Source organism: Condylura cristata, unplaced genomic scaffold (genome assembly GCF_000260355.1).
Source record: "Condylura cristata isolate star-nosed mole 26May11 unplaced genomic scaffold, ConCri1.0 scaffold00026, whole genome shotgun sequence".
Classification (NCBI taxonomy): domain Eukaryota; kingdom Metazoa; phylum Chordata; class Mammalia; order Eulipotyphla; family Talpidae; genus Condylura; species Condylura cristata.
In genome coordinates this window covers 16,154,921-16,174,680 of record NW_004567127.1, presented here as the reverse complement: position 1 = coordinate 16,174,680, position 19,760 = coordinate 16,154,921, and the positions used below count along the sequence as shown (strand labels likewise).

The following is a 19,760-nucleotide window of genomic DNA, read 5'->3' as shown; positions in this document are numbered from 1 at the left end:
TATTTCTTTTCTCTAAGTCATTGAGTGCTATTATATTTAAAAACATAGTTTCTCATTTTGATGAAGTACAATTTCTCAAATGTTAGTTTTGTGCTTTTTTTTGATTCCTCTATTTTAAAACATTTTACTTTTTATTATCTACTCAACGATTTTCTTCTAAACAAAATGCACAATTTTAATGAAAGTTATAGTGATAACCGCTGCACCCTTGACACTAACCATGTGCTAAATTAATCATCAGCATGACTGCCAAAAAACAAATTATCATCTATACTTAAAAGGAGAGGAAACCTAAACAATGAGAGGTTAAATAATTTACTTAAGGGCATACAACTTGTAAGAAACAAAGTTGAGATTAAATTCAGCTGTTTAACCTGGATCTCCTTTTTGTAATCTTTACTGCTTTACTGTCTCTATAATTTTATTTTACCTTTTTAAAGATTTATTTATGCATGCATGCAAGAACTGGGGTATAAGCCAGTCGTGTGGAGGGTGAGAGGATTCATCAGACACAGAGTAGGTAATAGAATGGGCAGATGCCTGAAATACAATGCATGAGCAAGCTAGACCAGAGAGGTTTGCTGCACCATGTGGGTAACCCCTCTAGCCTGGGATCGAACTCAGTCCTGCAGTGGCTATGATAGCTTCACAGTTGCTTTAACCTCTTAAGACACCAGGGAAGCCCCCTCTATAAATCTCAAACCAGCTAATGGTTAAATGTGCACTCTTAAAGAACCAGAAGGTTTTTATTTCTAGGGCAATCATGGTAAATGTTGCAAAAGGAACATATAATTTTGATATAAGTAAATATTTTTCCTAACTGCACTTTGAAAATAGCCACAATATAAAATCACCCTGGATATGTTCTTGCCCTTGCTCAATCTATTTCCATAGTACCACCTAACAAATCTTTCTAATCTCTTACCACTCACATCAAACTTCTTCATAAGTGACAAAAAATGAAAACACACTAACTGAACTAAACTCATAGGTAGACCATGGAAAGCCTGCAGAATCTGAGCCTGCTATCCATTTGTCCCAAATGCAAAGACACATCCCTGGCAGCAAAAGCTCTGGCAAAGATATGAAGATGTCACAGGTGAACCATCTCTGAGTGTTCTCCTCTCCTCTTCTATACAACCCCATAGATCCTAATTTGCCTTTTGTCTAAAAAAGTCAATAGGGTAGGATGAGTAAATAGAAGTAAATTTAACAAAGCAAGATAAGATATTCACATGCTGCAACAATATGTTACACATTGTGGGGGAAGAGGTTAACATCCAGAAAAGCAAGTAAATAAAATGTCTACTTATTGTGATGCCATGTTACAAATTGTGGGGAAGAAAAGGAACAAACAGGAAATGTCTGCATGTCTCCCCTCAGAACTGTAAGATATATTAATAACTTACTAGGAACTGTATATTTACTGAATGATTGGATTCATGAAGTAATACAGGCAGCAATGAAAGTGAAAGGCTCAGCATTTAAAAAAATGATCAGACTTAAGATCGTTTACTGTTGTTAGTATTTGAAGCACATGACTTGATATTCTGTCAGTAATGCCTGAGTTGAATTGTAAAGCTAATGTGTAAATACCAGCTTTTTCAAGTAACATTTCAAGATTGTGTGGGTACAATTAAGTAAAATATACAGTTCCATGAGTAGATGCATTATTCACAACTAATTTTTTAGTATGATCTTGAATGCAAGTTTTCCCAATCTCCAATTCATTTCATTTCTCTTTTTTAGAGGTTTTGGTGACTGAAAATATTTTAAATCTGTAAGTGACACTTGATTCTTTTAGACTGCTTTCTAATTTTCCTTATACAAAAAATAGGGCCACAGAATGAAAATATCTTTATGTCATTTCAACAGACTTAACTTTTTTTTCACTCTATATTCCTAATGCTTCCATTTTGCCATTGAAAATAAGTTGCCAAAGTCTGTGAACTGAGAATTAAAACCAAACAAGGAAAAGTGTAACACCTTGCAGGGATGACTTCATAAAATAACTACGTAGTTATCTGTGTCTGTTGCCACCTTGCTGCCGCCAGCTTGCAGTGTTGTGTCCTAACCTGCTGCACCACCAAGGAGGGCGTCATTTGAGTGTATTTCTTACTCATTAATCAATAATACATTTTCTATGGCCTTTAGTAAACCTATATAATAAACAATGTTTCTGTTTTAAATTGAGGTGATGGATATGCTTGCATAAAGTTTAAGGATGTGTTTCAAAGGAGCACTCAGTTTACTCTCCAGAGCACATGGGATACGGGGAACTATGGCTTATACAGCTCTGTATTCTGCCCTGGCTTTCACTGTTAGAACCATCAATCAGTTTACAGCAAACTGATTAATTTCGATTCTCATTTCATTCCTTTTGTGATTTAAAGTCACAAATGAGTTAGTTTTTTCTTTGATAATGGAATCAAGTATGTACTTACAGAATAGAACATTACACCTGAGAAGTAAACAAAAATAGGTTTACCTACATAAACAACGATATACATATTAATATCTGCACAGCATAGGAAGAAAACTTGAATATACTTTTCAGATAACTACCCATAAGTATATTAATGTGCTAGTACAAAGGGATGAGTGCTGGATATACCTAAACATTGTTGTTCTTATAAGTAGTTTATGAACATGCCCATATGCTCAAAATAAGTTAGGTCATATTAGACAAAAATGTTAACTTGATTTATATTGTAGGTAGACTTGCACTTAAAGTCTCCTCTTGTCTAAAAACTATTAGACCATACAAGCAGTCATGTTAAGTAATTCCATGCTATATTCTGTGCTATCCAATTCTGGCTTTCCATCTTGAGTACGGTTTTACTGGCACAAAGCCATGTGTACTTGTTTACACATTTTCTATTCTTCTGGCTGCTTTTGCACCACAGGGTAGAAAGTTGAGAAGTTGAACAAGAACCATGTAGCCCACAAAACCTAACATTTACTATTTATTTATTGATAGAAAAGTTTCGCCAACTCTCAGTAATCACTGTCTTTTCACTAGTTAGATCAAACAGAAGATAATTTATGCCTTTAATCTTCTCTATAATCAACCCTTTCTAAACTGGCCTTCCAGATGAATATGGTCCTCTCTCTTCACCTTTCCGGCACATCCCCAATTTAAAGTCTTCATAATATCACAAATGACAAATGTAATTTCACTTTTACTGAGAGAGGCCCTATTAATCTGTCATATTGATTAATTCTGCAATTAACCTATATATTTTTAATATATATTATCCCTGTATTATCACGGCAAGACTCATTGTATCCCACCTCACATCAATTAGGATGGTTATCAAGAAGACAGACAGTAACAAGTATTGCAAAGGATATGAAAAAACTGGAACACTTCATTAACATTGGTAGGAATGTAAACTGGCACAAATGCTATGGAAAACAGTAAGGCAGTTCCTAAAAAATTTAAAAATGTAATTACTGTATGATCCAGCAATGATGTTGATCAGGGAGTTGAATAGATATTTATACACACAGGTTTATAGCAGCATTATTCTGAATAGTCAGTAACCCCAATGTCCAACGAAAGATATCAGGATAAAAAAATGTGGTGTGTAATAAAACAGATGAGCATTCAAACATAAAAATACATGGAATTCTAATATAAACTGTAACATATATGAACCTTGAGAACAACATTATACTAAGTGAAATAAGCCAATGAAAGGACATACACAGTATGATTTCACATGCATGCAGGTATCTGGAATAGCTGAATTCATTGAGAGAGGAAGGAAGTAGAATGGTGATGACAAGTTACTGGAGTGAGGAAGAGGGAGACAATGGAGGAAGAGCAAGTGGAGTCTAGCCTGTTTAAACATGAAATAAGTAAAAACTAAACACAATAGTAAAAAAATGAATAAGACAAAGGATATTCATACATTTTTAAAACATCATAATATTATGGCAAAATCAAGACAGAGTTTGATTACAAAGTAGGATTTTGGTTTCAGATGCACTACTGTTCAAATTCAGGTTTGAATACTAAGGAAGTTACTTAGCATCTTATATGAAAATTATGCTCTTGTGAAATGAAGATTATCAATAACATCGATCAAAAATTACTTTGTGACAAATCAAAAAGTGATTTGTGTGAGTGATTTAACTGGTATTCTAATATATTTAAGGTACCACATTTATTACAGTTATAGACACAAATTTACTATTTCTTGATTGTATTAAAGTAGTTTTATTGTTTTTCTAAATAAACCATACACTTTTAAATTTATCTATAATCCCCAATATACTGCTAGCTATGTGCTAGAAGTTCAATGATATAATTTAAAAGGTGATCAACCAAAGAGACAGAAACAGTGAGAGAGTTCCTGGTTATGATGTAGTCTCTATAAAAAATGCAAAAGAAAGGGAATTTTTCCCAGTAAAGAAGTTATTTAACCACAGATACATTAAATAGCCACCAATTTTAAAACAAGATGCAAAGTAGCAATTTTCCAATTAAACATAACTTTCTTGTTCTAACTTTGCTAACTTCACATAATCTTTTGATTAACCCAAATAGCAATATCTTTTCCAAACTGCACTAGCGAATTAAGAGTTAGATGCACAATTTATATTAGTACACAAGCAAAGTGAACATCTGTTAACTTTCTGCCATATAAGTTGCATTTGCTGGGGAGGGCAGGTGTGAACACAGCCTCTGATGTGCAATGTGTGTTCCATCTGCACACCGGGTGGTACTGCATGGGTAATCAGACGATGATAACACACATCAAGATTTCTTACATATTTGGAGATAAGCAAGTAAATAAACAAAAGTTTTGTTTTGAAATCTCTTTTCTTAAATATCCACAGTGACTATGCATAAGAATATACTTTAAAGGGTCATGTTATTTTTAATGATCATGTAAAATTGATAATTATCACATATTTTTTTCATATATTCATTCCTTATATAATTAATATTACAAATTACTATATAAGAAATTGAGAAAGAGTAATCAAACAAGATTCCCCTCCACGCCACCGCCCCCCCATATCTATTTAAGTCTCTCTGTAGAGACTTAAGAATTTAAAACAACATGGTAGTGGTGAATCCCCCTTAAGCAGTATGAATACAGAGTCTGGGGAAAAAATGATTTGATAAAAACAGATGTTAAAAGTGATTTTATATTAATGGTAGAGTCTAAGCTGTTAAACGTGAAATAAGTAATAATTATAAGACATGAATTAGCTGCAACATTAACCATTCTATTCTTTGGAAAGATTTGACTTCTAAAATGTAATCTAAAGTATTTGTAGAAATATACCTAGTTCCTCTAGCTTGCACTGACTTCTGTCATTTCCAAGTAATTTTTTTATACCTCTCTTATTAATTTAACTTTTCCTGTATAGGTATCTTAATTTGAAAATATTTTACACAGTAATCATTTGCAAAAGGGTAAGAAAAGCAGAATTGTGTGTTTTACAGTATGAAAAAAAGCAATTTTATAGCATCTCCTAGCACTAACTGGAATCACTGATGTATTATACATATATACTCAGCAAAGCTGATTCCAGATTCAGCTTCATAGAATGGTGGGGTAGGGAAAGGAAGTTATATGATGGACCTTGATTCTTCTAGAAATATCTATTAATTCAATAACTTCTAATTTTAACTATTCCAAAGTTTATCATTTATTCTACTTCAAGAGGGCAAACCAGTCCTATAAGTGATTACAACTTTAAAAACAATCCACCATGATTCCTATGGTATATATTCATGACATTCCCTTCCAGGTCAAATCATAATTTTGGCCCATAAAATGGTAACTGACAAACACAAACAGATGTTGAAAAGCATACTGATTATTCCAATAATTTTCCAACTTTCTTTTCAATTACTTTAAAAGAGTAAATTAAGCCATAGGGAATTAATCAAAATACAGTGCTAAAGGATAACAAAAATAACTTAAACAACTACTGTAAATGAAATATATAATCATTCCATGAAATACATGTGTTATTTATAGACAATAAGAAAGGAAATGGTTCTCGTAGAATTCAATCATTGTTTTCACCCAAAGTTGACAAGTGTTCCATATGTTCATATAAAATTCATCATATAAAGATGCTTAAATAAGAACAAAGAATATAGAATGTTTTGAAATAGCCTCTTAACTGAATAAATTTCTTCCTTTTAAATTGTGATACAAAAGGAATAAATTATTAAATAAATAATTCAATTGTTACTGAGTATCTCAATTATGGGGACTCTATCAACATAAAAACCATAATCAACATAAAACTCCCATCAAGTACTGTCAAAATTTTAAGATAATTGAGACTATCTTTACAAATATGCTCAAAGAAAATATCTAATATTCAACAGTATAGTAGTACAATACTTAATTAATGATATGGCCTTAACATAATATTTAGAACTTGAAATCCATTGTTTTTGAATGAGTATCAGAAGCACAAACATGTACATACGAATTCAATCATTCAAAATAAAAGGACAGAAAATGTTACTTTTAAATATTCATGATTATTTTCAGGTTAAATGATCAAGTATAGTTTCAAACTACTCAAGAACTTCTTACACTGATTTATACTTCGTCCTTTGACTTCTAATTTTCAATTATTTTACTGAAAAATTTTTGTTACTCTATGTAACAAAAATATGATGATTGTACAATACAATAATTTAAAGAACTAACCCTTATTCTCATAGATTTTTAAATAGTGTATATCTCTGTGTGACATGGGGAAGTGATTATAAGCACACCACCAAAAATATCAAAAGGAAAACTACACTCATCCTCCAATGCTGTATAAGACATATTGTTATGTATGAACACAGAGTATCATTAGTCTCAGCAGGATAAGTATAAAGGTCTGATGTAGGAAGTCATGCATAAGAAATATGGACTTTAGTTTATATAGGCAGCCTGAAAAATTTCCCAGGGAAGGACAAATACAAGACATGTATAATTGTGGGAGACTACAGGTTACTTTAGATAAATGCCTAGAAATCTGGTGATTGGGAAAGAACAAGAGGTATATTTAAAGCTATCTGTGATCCTACTAAAGTCATATTAACAAAAAATAACTTGTTCTGAGTAGAGTGACATTGATAGCTTGTTTTAAAGAAGCACTAGCTCATATAAAACAATCTTCTTATTGCTAAGAGAGAATGATCATGGATACTAGGGATAATCATTGTAGACACCAGAAACACTCATTACTGAATGAGTCTCCCAATATAACTAGAACATAGAGATGTTAATGTCAGTCTGGTGAGGTTAGCAATCAGAAAAAAATTTAGAATTCTTAAGCTGGACTGACCTGTATATCTTAATAATGACTCAACCCACATTCATTGAAAGATGTGCTTTTGAAGAGACAATGCAATCTACAGAGTCTATTTTGATTCCTTTCTATGCTTGCCTAATAGATGTTTTTGCAGATTAAGATGCACATTTTATACATGTGTTAATAATATCAATGAATAATTGCCCTATATCGATTCTGTATTCTTCTGGGGATTTGCTTGGACTCATTAAGTGATGATTTAATGAACTCTCAGCTGGAATTCTATTTCCCTCAATTCTGAATTCTTGGGAGCCAATTCAAAATTATACCCAAATATGTACAAATGACACTAGAATGGACAAAATTACAAATCTTTAAAAGCTGACTTGGCAAAATAATAATAAGGCCTTTTTCTTCCTGGAAGTTAAGTGAAGTTTATTATTTTAAAATAACCTGCTCAGAATTGTATAGAATGCCTATACAACTTCAACTTCTGTATGTGTGACAGAGGAGGTTGATCTAAAAGCCTTGCCATATTTTCTTCTAAATAAACAAAATTTTAAAATGATGTACAATTTAGATTTTCCTTAATTAATAAACTAATTAACTTTTACAGGAAGAATTATGATTAAGAAGCCAGAGCAGATTTAACTGAAGACCACAATATAGCAATATGAACACCACAATCCCTCAAAAGACTTTAATTGTAATAATCTCTTTTTCAGCTATTATATTTGGGAATCATCATTTTAGAAAAAACACTGTTTTTTATATTAACTGAAGAAATATGTTAGTAATAAAATAAGGGATGCTAAATATAAAGTCTAAGTCTTGCATAGTATGAGATCCTGTGTTCAATATTCTTTGGCTGGATGCCTCAAAGTGAGCAGGTGTCATCAGCTTACTTGCTGGCTTCAGACAGTGTGGCTACTGTAGCATTTTAGCTTGATGTACGTATGCTTATACTTTTTAAACTTTTCGTAGGTTCTCTTTAAAATTTAGTTTCTTTTTAAAAATTTTTTTAAAGATTTATATATTTATGCATACAGAACTGAGTACAGGCCAGAAGTGCAGGGGCTGTGAGAGGATTCACGAGAGACCGAGTGGGGAGCAGAGCGGGCAGACGGACAGGAGCAGCAGGTGGGTCAGGAGAGGTCTGCCATGCCATGTGGGTCATGTGGGTCATCTCTGGGGCCAGGGATCAAACTGGCACTGAAGTGGCTGCCATTAGCTTGTAATGCTGTGCTTTAAACCAACACACCACCAAGGAGTGCCCCAAAATTTAATTTCTTATTGCCATTAACTGGCTTTAATTTTTCTAGATATTAAGCTTTCTTACCCATACAATGAAATTAATAACTACTCCATAATCATTTTAATAATTAATGGGATAGATTGTATGAAGCACTGAAAAAGGAGTATTTTAGGCATTACTTGTACTATCTCCAATATCACCATCCACAATATCACCACTACTACTTATGATATTTGCAAATCATCTGTCTAACAAGGAATTGATTTCTAACATAGATAAAGTTATCACACCATTCAACAAAAAAATGAATAAACAACTCAAATGAGCAAAGGACCTAAATAGATACTTCTTTAAAAAAAGTCATTCAGGTGGCCTACACAGAATATGCAAAAAACAAAAACAAAACAAAACAAAAAACTCAACATCATTTTATTATGAGAGAAGTATAAATCAAAAACGCAATGAACTATCACCTCACCAGTGTCCCAAATAAAAAAAGATGCAAACAGCAAAATGACTCAGAAAGAGGAGAAAAGTGGAACACTCATCCTTCATTCTTGATGAGGATGGAATCTGTTGTAGCCACTATGAAAAGGGTATGGAAATTCTTAAAAATCTAAAAATGGAAATGTCATTTGATTCAGCAATACTGCTTCTAGGTATCCAACTGAAGAATATGGAAACACTAATACAAAAGAGTTATGAACTCCAGCATTCAAAGCCGTGTCATTCAAAATAGCCAAGGCATGGGTGGACTCAACCAAAATGACTACTGATGAGTGGATAAAGAAATTCAGTATTATACGTTCGGTGGAATACTACTTAGCTATTAAAAATGATGAAATTGTGTCTTTTCAGCAGCAATGGTAGAGCTTGAGATGATTACGCTAAAATGAAATAAGTCAGAAAGTGAAAGAGAGATATAGAAAGTCTCACTTGTATGTGGAATATAAATAAGCAAATATACTGGGAAAACAACAGCACAAGCAATTTGATCAAAACTATATAGGTAACCAGGGGGAAAGAAAGGAGGAAGTGAAGGTAGGGGAAGAAGGAGATAAGACACTAGGAGCTATGATGGAGAATGAGTAATACATATATATTTATGAAGGTATCAAAGTGCATCAGCTAATGTTAACATAGGTAGGTAAATAACTGATAATTAATACAATTTGAGGTAAAAAAATCCCAATTATCTCAAAGACAACTCAATCTGGTTTGAATAAGAAAAAGAGCTTCACCTCAGTTTCCCTTGTGTTACTTAGAAGGAACTAAACCTCTCATTGGTAAAGAGACATATTATATATAAATAATTCCATCAATATGAATATTAAAATTAGGGAAGAACCTAAAAGTGAGTGACTTTTCACCAAAAAAAAATCAGGACATATGAAAACTGCTAATGCAATGGATTTATTTCACATTTAATAAAAATCATAAATATATCAGTTACAGAAGTCATATTTCTTACATAAGCTAATATAGAGTGAAATGGTAATTATTAAGAAAGGATATCTAAAGTATAGTACTTCAAACTACAGAAAGAGAAAATACTAATTTCTTTCAGTGACCTATTAACCAACACCTAAGTACTTTGTTCAAAGAGCGTCATTTTTGCTATCAGCTGCAATTCTGATTTCTCTCAATGAGAAATTTATGTGTCAGATAATACTGATGAGGCACACTGGTGGCAGAGACCTTTATTTGCTTTCTCTCTATAAATCTATCATCCTCTTTAATTATTCTAATAGATCTTTACTGGAGTATATTTCCTCAGGCAAACATTATATTTGAAGCATCCTTTGCTGCCAGTTATGTTTAAGTGACAAGTAGTCTATTTATGTGCAATTTGTATACCCTAAATTTAATGGAAGTAATTTCCTTTTCCTGCTTTCCATTTTTATTAGTATGAATATGGACAAAGTGACCAAAGATAGCAGCAGGTATTAAGGATAGTTCACAATACTAGATGAGAGAAAACTAAATGTTTATCTGTTTTGACCATCTATTCTTTCCCTTTCTTCAAGAAATCAAATCCTATATTCTAAATAACATAAAATTCCTATCCAAAACATACTTCTCCAGTGTGAATGGAGAAAAGCAGATAAAATGAGTGAAATTTAATTGCAATACAAAAATAAAAGCATGTAAGAACTCAGACTGTCCAAGGAACAGGCAGTTTTATGGTAAAACAAAGGTCATGCATTCCCAACTCGGCAATCAAGAGTGTCAAATAAACATTTCCTGGAGGAAAAGGCTACTTGTCTTCTACAGAAGGAAGCTTTATTTTCTTCTTGACAGTATAAAACTCTCTTGTATATATTTCATACAAAATACTGAAATAGAACATAACTGCATTCCACACATCACTACACCAAAATGTCAAAAGATTCACTTCTCAGCATGAAAATGCACAGCCACATAAATATGAAAGGACTCCACATTTTAAATGCTGTATTCACACCTCAGTGCAGAGTCAAATGGAGTATTGTGAACAAATGTAGTATTATCAGATAACTGATGTAAGGGGATTTAATGGAATAAGGAGAAAGAATTGAATCATTGAATTTTGCAGATAAAGGATGTCAATGACTAAGATCACTCATAGTAATATACCAATTAAAAGGTTCATTGTAAACTAAATTCATAGACAGATAAAAGTATATTAGTATGTATTTCTGCATAACGGAAAACAAATCTTCTATAAACAAATGCTATAGGAAAATACAATAGTAAATTTCAATAGTTATTTGAATCACCACTTTTTTAGATCTATCACCTGACTAAATTTTCCCCTTATTGCTGACCAGTTTTTGAACATGTCTTCCCACTAAGAGTAACAGCAACTTACTGACCAACACTATTGGTTTTCACTGAGTGTATGTGAAAGATACTTGCCTTACTTCTTTATGTAAAATTCATGCAAATATAAAGTTGAAAAGTAAAATCAAAGTCAGATATGTTGCCCTAAAAATGGAAAAATTTCAAGTCTTTTCTATTTCCTATTCTTGACCTATGACTAGATAGGTCAAGATGACTATTCCTACATAAAGATAATATATAAATACTGATGGCAAGGACACTCAAATATCTAAAAGAAAGGAGGCTCAATGTAGACATTTAGGAGCTAAATACGGTGAAAATTTATTTTCCTTTTAACAATTTTTAGTCTAAACTATAGGAGTGATATTTTTTTTTACCTCTTGCAGCACTATTTATAATAGTCACATTATAGAATAACTGAATTGTCCAAAGACAGAAAAAGTGGATAAAGAAAATATGTGATATATGTACAACAGACTAAGCTATTTAAAGACAAAAATAAAATCCTGCAATTTGCAACAACAACATGGATGGAATTGCAAGGAATTACTCTAAGCTGAATAAGTCAGATAGAGAAAGACAGATATCAGATAGCTTCACTCATATGTGGAATATAAAGTAACTCAAAACAAACATAGCCAACACCAAAACAAACCCCAATGTGGGCAAGGGTTGGCAGGAATGGAGTGGCAACAAACGTCAGAAGAGGTGTGAAACTATACCCTCCTCGTATACAGAGTAGTAAACCACTGTATCTAAGAAAAATAATACAATTAAAAATAAATATAAACGTGATGTTCTTAGACTTGACAGCAATTATCTAGTAAGAGAACACATGGCATCCTGATTAAAAAAAGTTTAGTAGGCTAAGCATGTCTAAGGATTTCACACTAGAAATGTTAGAAAAAAGGATCCCAAAATAAATGTTATCTGATGTGTGTCTCCTAAAGAGATGTAAAATTTTTATCTAAGTTTATTACTTAGATATTCATATTCAAGAGTATGAACAGAAGAGAAAAAACTATAAGACATGAGGATATAAGTATATCTGCAGCATGATTGTGAGAGAGAGTGAGCACAACTGCTTATTCTCTTTATTCTCTCACTAAATGATAAGTAGAACCAAGAGAATCTTGGAAAACTCAATCTCCATAGAATACTTATGGACCCATAAGGCACATCAAGTACATTAATATTTATACATTTTTCATATGACTTCAATAACCATTACTAAACCTTTTTGAAAGACAGTCTATAAGAAAAGGAAACTGAGGAAATTTTGCAAAAAAAAAAATGAATAGATCAAGAAAATGAGTCAACTATGTCCACTTATATCAATTTGTAAATCGCTAAGGCTAAATTCAGAATTCCCATGGCACAATGAAAACACTGCTTTTAATAGGGATGTTTACTTGTGATGATGGCATAATGCGATGATGAGATTTTGACTCTTCCCAAAGTCCACTCATAACAAGGTGAGGCAGTCTAGCTAGTAATAAAACAGGAAATTTTCTTTGGCTATTTATTTCTGTCTGTTATTGTTTGAACAGCGGCAACTGCCACCATAAAAATCTCTGAAGGCAATTATTCTCCTAGTCACTGTATAGAAATCTTTTAAAAATCATACAGAAAAATATTAAAGGTAAGCTACTCACCTATCCCAATGAAAGCAGCTTTGTAACCTTCTTCTTTAAGAGTGCTAAGAGTCATTTCATTCTTTGAAAGGCTTTTACCACAAACTATCTAAAAGAAATAGCATTTGAATTAGAAAAATTAGGTCACAGAAATATTAGAAAAATGTTGAAACAAAAATATTCATGTCCACCTAAATTCTGGACAATATAACAAACAACAATATTTTATCCAAAAGATTAGTAATAGCTGCAAAAACACAGAAACCAATATAAATATTACCCTAAACTATTTTTTATATAAAAGAAAGTTAAAACTAGCAATATAATTATTTATACAAATATTAAATACTAAGACATAAGGATACTTATAATGCTTTATTTAGAGAGGAATGCACAGTTTTAAATGGTTTTATTAGTCAACCTAGAGAAAAAAAGTTAAACAAGTGTGTAACTAAAGAGCTTGAAAAAGAATAACATGTTGTAAAGGATATCACTGTTACAGGAAGTTAATAAAGTCAGCAATTAGTGATATAGATTTATAAATCTCTGAGAGCTGTTTCTTCTAGAGAAATCATAGCTAGTCTTGTCAAGAAAAAAGCTGAAAAACATATTGTGCATATTTTTAGAAATAGAAAAAAAATCACAGGTACATATATTTTTATTGTAGGGTAACATGTTTATATTCAAGCTAATTAATTCAGCGATCTCTCATTTTTCTAGGAAAATATATGTTGGCCAAATTGACATGACCATAGCAGAGATAGAAAAACCAATAAGTTTTTTTTTTTAATTAATTTATTTATTTGTGCATACAGAACTGGGGTACAGGCCAGAGGCTCAGGGGCGGTGAGAGGCTTCACCAGAGACACAGTGGGGAGCAGAACAGGCAGATCTACGAAGTACACTGCTGAGGGAAGCAGTGGGCGGGTCAGGAGAGGTCTGCCGCGCCATGTGGTCACCTCCGGGGCAGGCGGGAATCGAACTCATGCGGAAGTGGCTTCAGATTCTCAGTGCTGTGCTTTAACCCGCTGCGCCACCAGGGAGGGCCAAAAACCAATAAGTTTTTAAAGGTGAAATTTCTGTCTCTCAAAAAAAAAAAAATGGCTTTAAGGTCACAAGAATACAATTTTCAGATTCAGTAAAAGGATAAGCCTCAAGACAGTATTCTTGTCAAAATAACATAATGAATTACTTGGAAGTTTATTTTTATAAGGTTAGTGTAACTATTACTAAACATAAATTTAACAAACAAATACACTTGCAAAAAACAAAACATATTTTAAGCATATCTGAGATTATAAAAATAGCAACAGTATTAGTATTAGTAAATTAGTATTTACTGCTGTATTTCCAGTTTTAATATTTAATGCAGAAATAAGTGAATGCACAGTAAAAAATTAAAGAAAACTAACAAAATTAATTGTATGTGAAAATATGCAAAAAAAAAGATTTATTTCAAAAATACAAAGATTAATACAATTCAATATTAGTTTTCTAAGTTGAATATTTAAAATGTTATACCCTTTCTCAGTTGAAGCATATGAGGCTATATCTTGTTGCACAGGAGTCAAACAGAATGAAACCACAGAAAATTCATTTCATTGCTAGGAAATCATTGCTGACTTTAAAATAGCATTACTTAGGTGGTACAAACATTAGGCAGGATAGGAAAAACTTGGTGATGAGGAAAAGGAAGTTAACAAGTATAGAACACTTTTCAAAACATGTATTCTCCAAACTGGTAAATCATGAAGGCAGCGTTTTATCAATGGATGCCAGTCCTGAAAGCTGAAAAGCTCACCGTGCTCTCAGAATTGTACATACAATTTCTTGGTTAGACAGCAAGTTTGATTTTTTTTTTTTTTAGCCTCCTTCATATCTAAAAACTGAAGTTTTTTTTTTAACTTATTTATGTATTTTTACATCATTGTTCACTTTTGTACAATCCCCATAAAATCACCAAGATACCCACAAACCCTCACCAAAGTCTCTTGTGTTCTCTCTCCCTTGCTTTGAGACCTGTCCCTCTCCAATCCCTGCTCAGTGTCTCTGATTTATAGATTGCCTGCAGGTTCTGTCTTTATTTTCTTACCCCTTGTAAAAACTTAAGTTTTAGCTTTAACTTATGTTTATTTTTTTTTAAAGATATATTTATTTGTGCATACAGAACTGGGGTACAGGCCAGAGGCTCAGGGGCGGTGAGAGGCTTCACCAGAGACAGAGTGGGGAACAGAACAGGCAGATTGATGAAGTACACTGCTGAGGGGAGCAACGGGCGGGTCAGGAGAGGTCTGCCACACCATGTGGTCACCTCCGGGGCAGACGGGAATCGAACTCATGCAGAAGCGGCTTTAGATTCTCAGTGCTGTGCTTTAACACGCTGCGCCACCAGGGAGGGCCAACTTATGTTTATTTTTTATATTATAACTTGATAAGCGTGTACAAAATGAGTATTAGTCCTTTTTATACTTTCCCAAAGGCAACCTAGGCTATAAGATTCTTATTTTCAAGTTTTTGTATACATTTATGCTTTTATTTTACACATATGTTAATAGAATACTTTCACCTTCCAACAGATATTGACCATGACTAGGGATATTAATTGACTTTGCCAAGTTTATCTTCCTATACAATTAGAACATGACATGACTGTAGCTCAATGTATATTTTCTGACATGCAGTCCATGACTATAACTGAGTTGCTGAATTAAAGAGTTTTCTAATAAGAAGAATGAGTGTACCTAATTCGTGCAATATAACTAGTGCTGTAAAAATTAAATGCAATTTTGCAATCACAAAATAAGTTTAGAAGTACCCTAAATTAATTCTGATTCATGTTCAGTTGATAGTAATACCTAAAATATTAGCTTGAGATCTCAATGAGATTTACTTGTGAACTTATACATAAAGTCATTTAAAAAAACTTTTCAGATTCTATTTTATATAGCAAATATCACTACTACATGGTTTATTTTATACTATTTTGGAATGCTAAGGATTCATAAAGTTGTGAACATATGTATTACATAATCAGCATAAAACTTTTTGTTTAGCGGTTATGTGCGAATGTTTCACACACAACCACTGTCAAATGAAATGTGTAAAAGCACAAAATGTTTTCACTGTTTACCTTTTTTTTAATTTTATTTATAAAAGGAAGAACTGTAAATATTTTGTTAATCACTTTTCAAAATATCATCTACATGTACTATATAAACCACAGTATTTTATCAACCTATTGATTAAATCTGTTACAGAAAATTAACACATTTCAAACAACAATGTATTGAAGGACCACATTATAATCCTCTTAATTAATAGAAAAGAATAAAAATATTTAAAACTATAACCTGAAAGTACCACCTACAATCTTATGACCATCCTTAAATTAACACCATAATATATAGTTAGCAAAAGAATAACAAATACAGAGCTCTTGATTTTTTTCTTCACTGATTCACTGCCTATGTTGAGAAAGGATTATCTCATTAACACTACTGGCATGCTGCATATCATAAATAAAATAAGCCTCTGTAAGAAACTGTGTTCCAAATTGTGAAATACAAATGTTTCAGGGTGCACACAACTTGCATGGAAAAAACGTGATTAAAGAAACCAAATCCTTCTATTAGCTGCACTGAACCCCTAAAGCAATTTAGGAATTTGCTTCTTACAGACAATTAATCACATGCAGGCGTGCCAGATGAGAACTATTGATTGCCCTTTTCCAGGCTAGTGGCATTCAGACAGTAGACAGACAAATGCCCTAAGCAAAGCGAAGCATCTTTCTGCTTCTGCCTGGTGTAGCTTTTAATTGTTATTTCCTAAAATGTGTGACATTTTGCTGTTAATTTTTAGTGCAGACTTTGTTTCTCTTTGAGCAAATACACATATAAGACATATTATTCATTTACCTTTACACCAAGGTCCTTCATAAGCTCAATCTCAAAATTCACTACATCGTATGGTAGCCGGAACTGAGGAATTTCAGAGGCACTAAAAAATATGAAGAAAATGAAGCCTTTCTGAAAAATTCACCGATTTAAAACAATACAACATGTATTGATTGATCAGTACTAAAGGAATAAGAATATGTTCAAAGGGTATTTTCAAATCACATGATGTGTCAAGATACCCAAGTTTTAATATGCACAAAATATTACATGGGCTACAGTAGAGAGTAGAAATTGAAGCAAAAATAAACCTAACAATGGAAAACAAATATTAAATAGACATTAGGTGAAAAAAAAACTCCAATGATCTTAAGCTGATTTATCTGCTATTTAATAAATTCTAAAAATAATAAAATCTGAAAAAATGGTTACATGTATATTTATGTGCATAATATATGTGTAAACATATATAAATACATGTTCTATTAATAAACTTCTGTTCGAATTAAAAACTCTAAATTTACATTTTGCCATGTTGATTATATTATAGGAACAATTACATAGTATGTATAGATATTTTTATAGTAAAACAATCTTCTTCTAAGAAATCAATAACTATCCTGAAAGGATATAGTCATTAAAAAGAAATCCTATTTGTTATCAGTGTTCATTGTCTGCACTTCTGAAAGAATAAAATGTATAGGCACATCTCAAGATATTGCAGTTTGGGCTCAGACAACCAAGTAAAGCAAGTATCACAATAAAGTGATAATTTATTTAATATTTTGGCTTAAACAATATTTAATGTTAAATATTATTTAATATTTTGGTTTTACAATGAAAATGAGCATTATATTTATATCATACTGTATAAACATGTCTATTAAATATGCAATACCCTTTGTCTAAAACAAATTAATCCCTTAATTCAAAAACATCTTTTAAAATTGCTAGCCATCGGCTGAGTCAGAGTGGAGGGTCTTGCTTCAATGTTGGTGATTTGTAATTGATCAGGATGGTGGCTGCTGAAGCTTGAGGTGGTGCTTTGCCAGCAAGCACAAGGCAGGTTCACTAGCCATTAGGGAAGACTGTTAACGGAGAGACCCTGAACGCCCAGTGAGTTTTACAGGTTCTAATGCTCTGTCAGGGAGCCAGGTACACAGGCGCACCAGTTAAGGAGGCTGGCATGCAAGGAGGCAGGCACGTACCAGCAGCAGGATATAGGGTAAATGATGGGTCTGGCTTTTGCCCTGATAACCTCTGTGGCTATCACCTGTAGTCTTGATTGTGCTACTGCAGAAGGCACTTGGGAGTGTGGGTGTGGGGCCCATGAAGCTGATGGGCATGCATAACTGGGCACACCTGAACCTGAAGGCTCAGTCTTTTAGGGCGGCGCAACTCCCAAGATGGAAACCTGCAGAGACTGGCTACCAAAGGAGGAGCGATGGCTGTAGGAGCTATCCCAGAAGAAAGACTGTATAGACATTTTCAGGGGAGGGAGCGCTCAACTTGTCTCCTTGCTGGCTTGTTTCCTCTGCATACTATTAAAAAACCTGTAGGGATGATGTCAAGGGCTGCAAGGTTCTCTTTTAAGCTACCTGAACTGACAGTGAACCTACCAGCCTAAGATGGTTACAGAACAGGGAGCGGGCAAGCAGGCAAGCAACTGGCCCTCCCAGCCCCCATGAATCTTCACTCTTTCTCTGGACTTTCTCTGGTATCCTCTTGTGGTCTCACCTTTTCTATAGCCATCTTCTTGCAGTATCCTCTGGTAGCCATCAGTCTCTGACTTACGCCACCCTGATACGGCTGACCTCTAGGCCAGGTGTGCCCACTTACACATCTGAACACAAACACCTCCAAGTGTCCATAATCAGGCATGCATGCCCCACATCCATGCACTTTCTACATTAACACCATCCAGGCTGCAGGTGATAGTGGCATAAAAACATAAAAAACCTATTTAATTCACTTACCATATAAGTGGCAACAGCAATTTCTTTTCTTTTTTCTTTTTTTTTTTAAGGCTTATTTATTTGTGAAAACAGAACTGGGATACAAGTTAGACGTGCAGGGGCAGTGAGAGGGGCGGTGAGAGGAATTCACCAGAGACAGAGTGGGGAGCAGAACAGGCAGATAAATGAAGCATGCTGCTAAGGGGAACAGCAGGCGTATCAGGAGAGGTCTGCCGCATCATGTAGATCACCTCAGGGGCAGGCGGGAATCAAACTCATGCAGAAGTGGCTTTAGCTTCTTAGTGCTGTGTCTTAACCTGCTGTGCCACCAGGGAGGGCCAGCAGCAGCAATTTTTTAACATGTGATAACAACGAAGTATGTTCCATCAAGTGATGCTACCTCTCCTGAAAGATTTCTCTGTTGCATGAGATGCTGTTTTGATAATATTTTGCTCACAAAGAATTTCTTTCAATATTGGAGGTAAGCCTTTCAAAACTTTCTTCTGCTTTAACAAATAAGTTTACTTAATATTCTGAATTACTCGTGGTCACTTGTTGCCATGATGTTCATAACATCTTCACTGGGAATAGATTCCATCTCAAGAATCTACTTCCTTTTTTCATTCCTAACAAGCAACTCCTCATTGATTTAAGTTTCATCATGAGATTGCAGCCATTCCTTTGAACTCACTCAGGTTCCACTTCTCATTCTAGTTCATTTCCAACATATCTACAGTTACTTCCTCTATTTAAGTCTTGAACCCTTTGAAATCATTCACGTGAACTAAAGTTCAGTTCTTTAAAACTCCTAATAACATTGATATTTTGATATCTACCTAAGAATCATGAATGTTCTGAAACGACAACTAAAATAGAGAATTATTTCTATTGGTTTCAATTGACTTCACTC

At 33.4% G+C, this 19,760-nt stretch overlaps 1 protein-coding gene across 3 annotated transcripts in view; it reads right to left on the bottom strand.

The window, feature by feature from the left end:
- The window catches only part of DPYD (dihydropyrimidine dehydrogenase), a 728,688-nt gene that overhangs the window by 497,247 nt on the left and 211,681 nt on the right, over window positions 1-19,760 (bottom strand). The window contains exons 7-8 of one of the 3 annotated variants that reach the window (XR_001145843.1): window positions 16,917-16,998; window positions 13,024-13,107 (exon numbers count right to left, since the gene is read on the bottom strand). Coding sequence is in view for 2 of the 3 variants with exons in the window: in XM_004689753.2 (XP_004689810.2) it covers window positions 13,024-13,111; window positions 16,917-16,998 (170 nt within the window). In the remaining variant the exon portion in view is untranslated. Of the gene's footprint in view, window positions 1-13,023; window positions 13,112-14,015; window positions 14,088-16,916; window positions 16,999-19,760 lie in introns of those variants that run through there. The other 2 variants (XM_004689753.2, XM_012730164.1) reach the window with 2 other exon arrangements.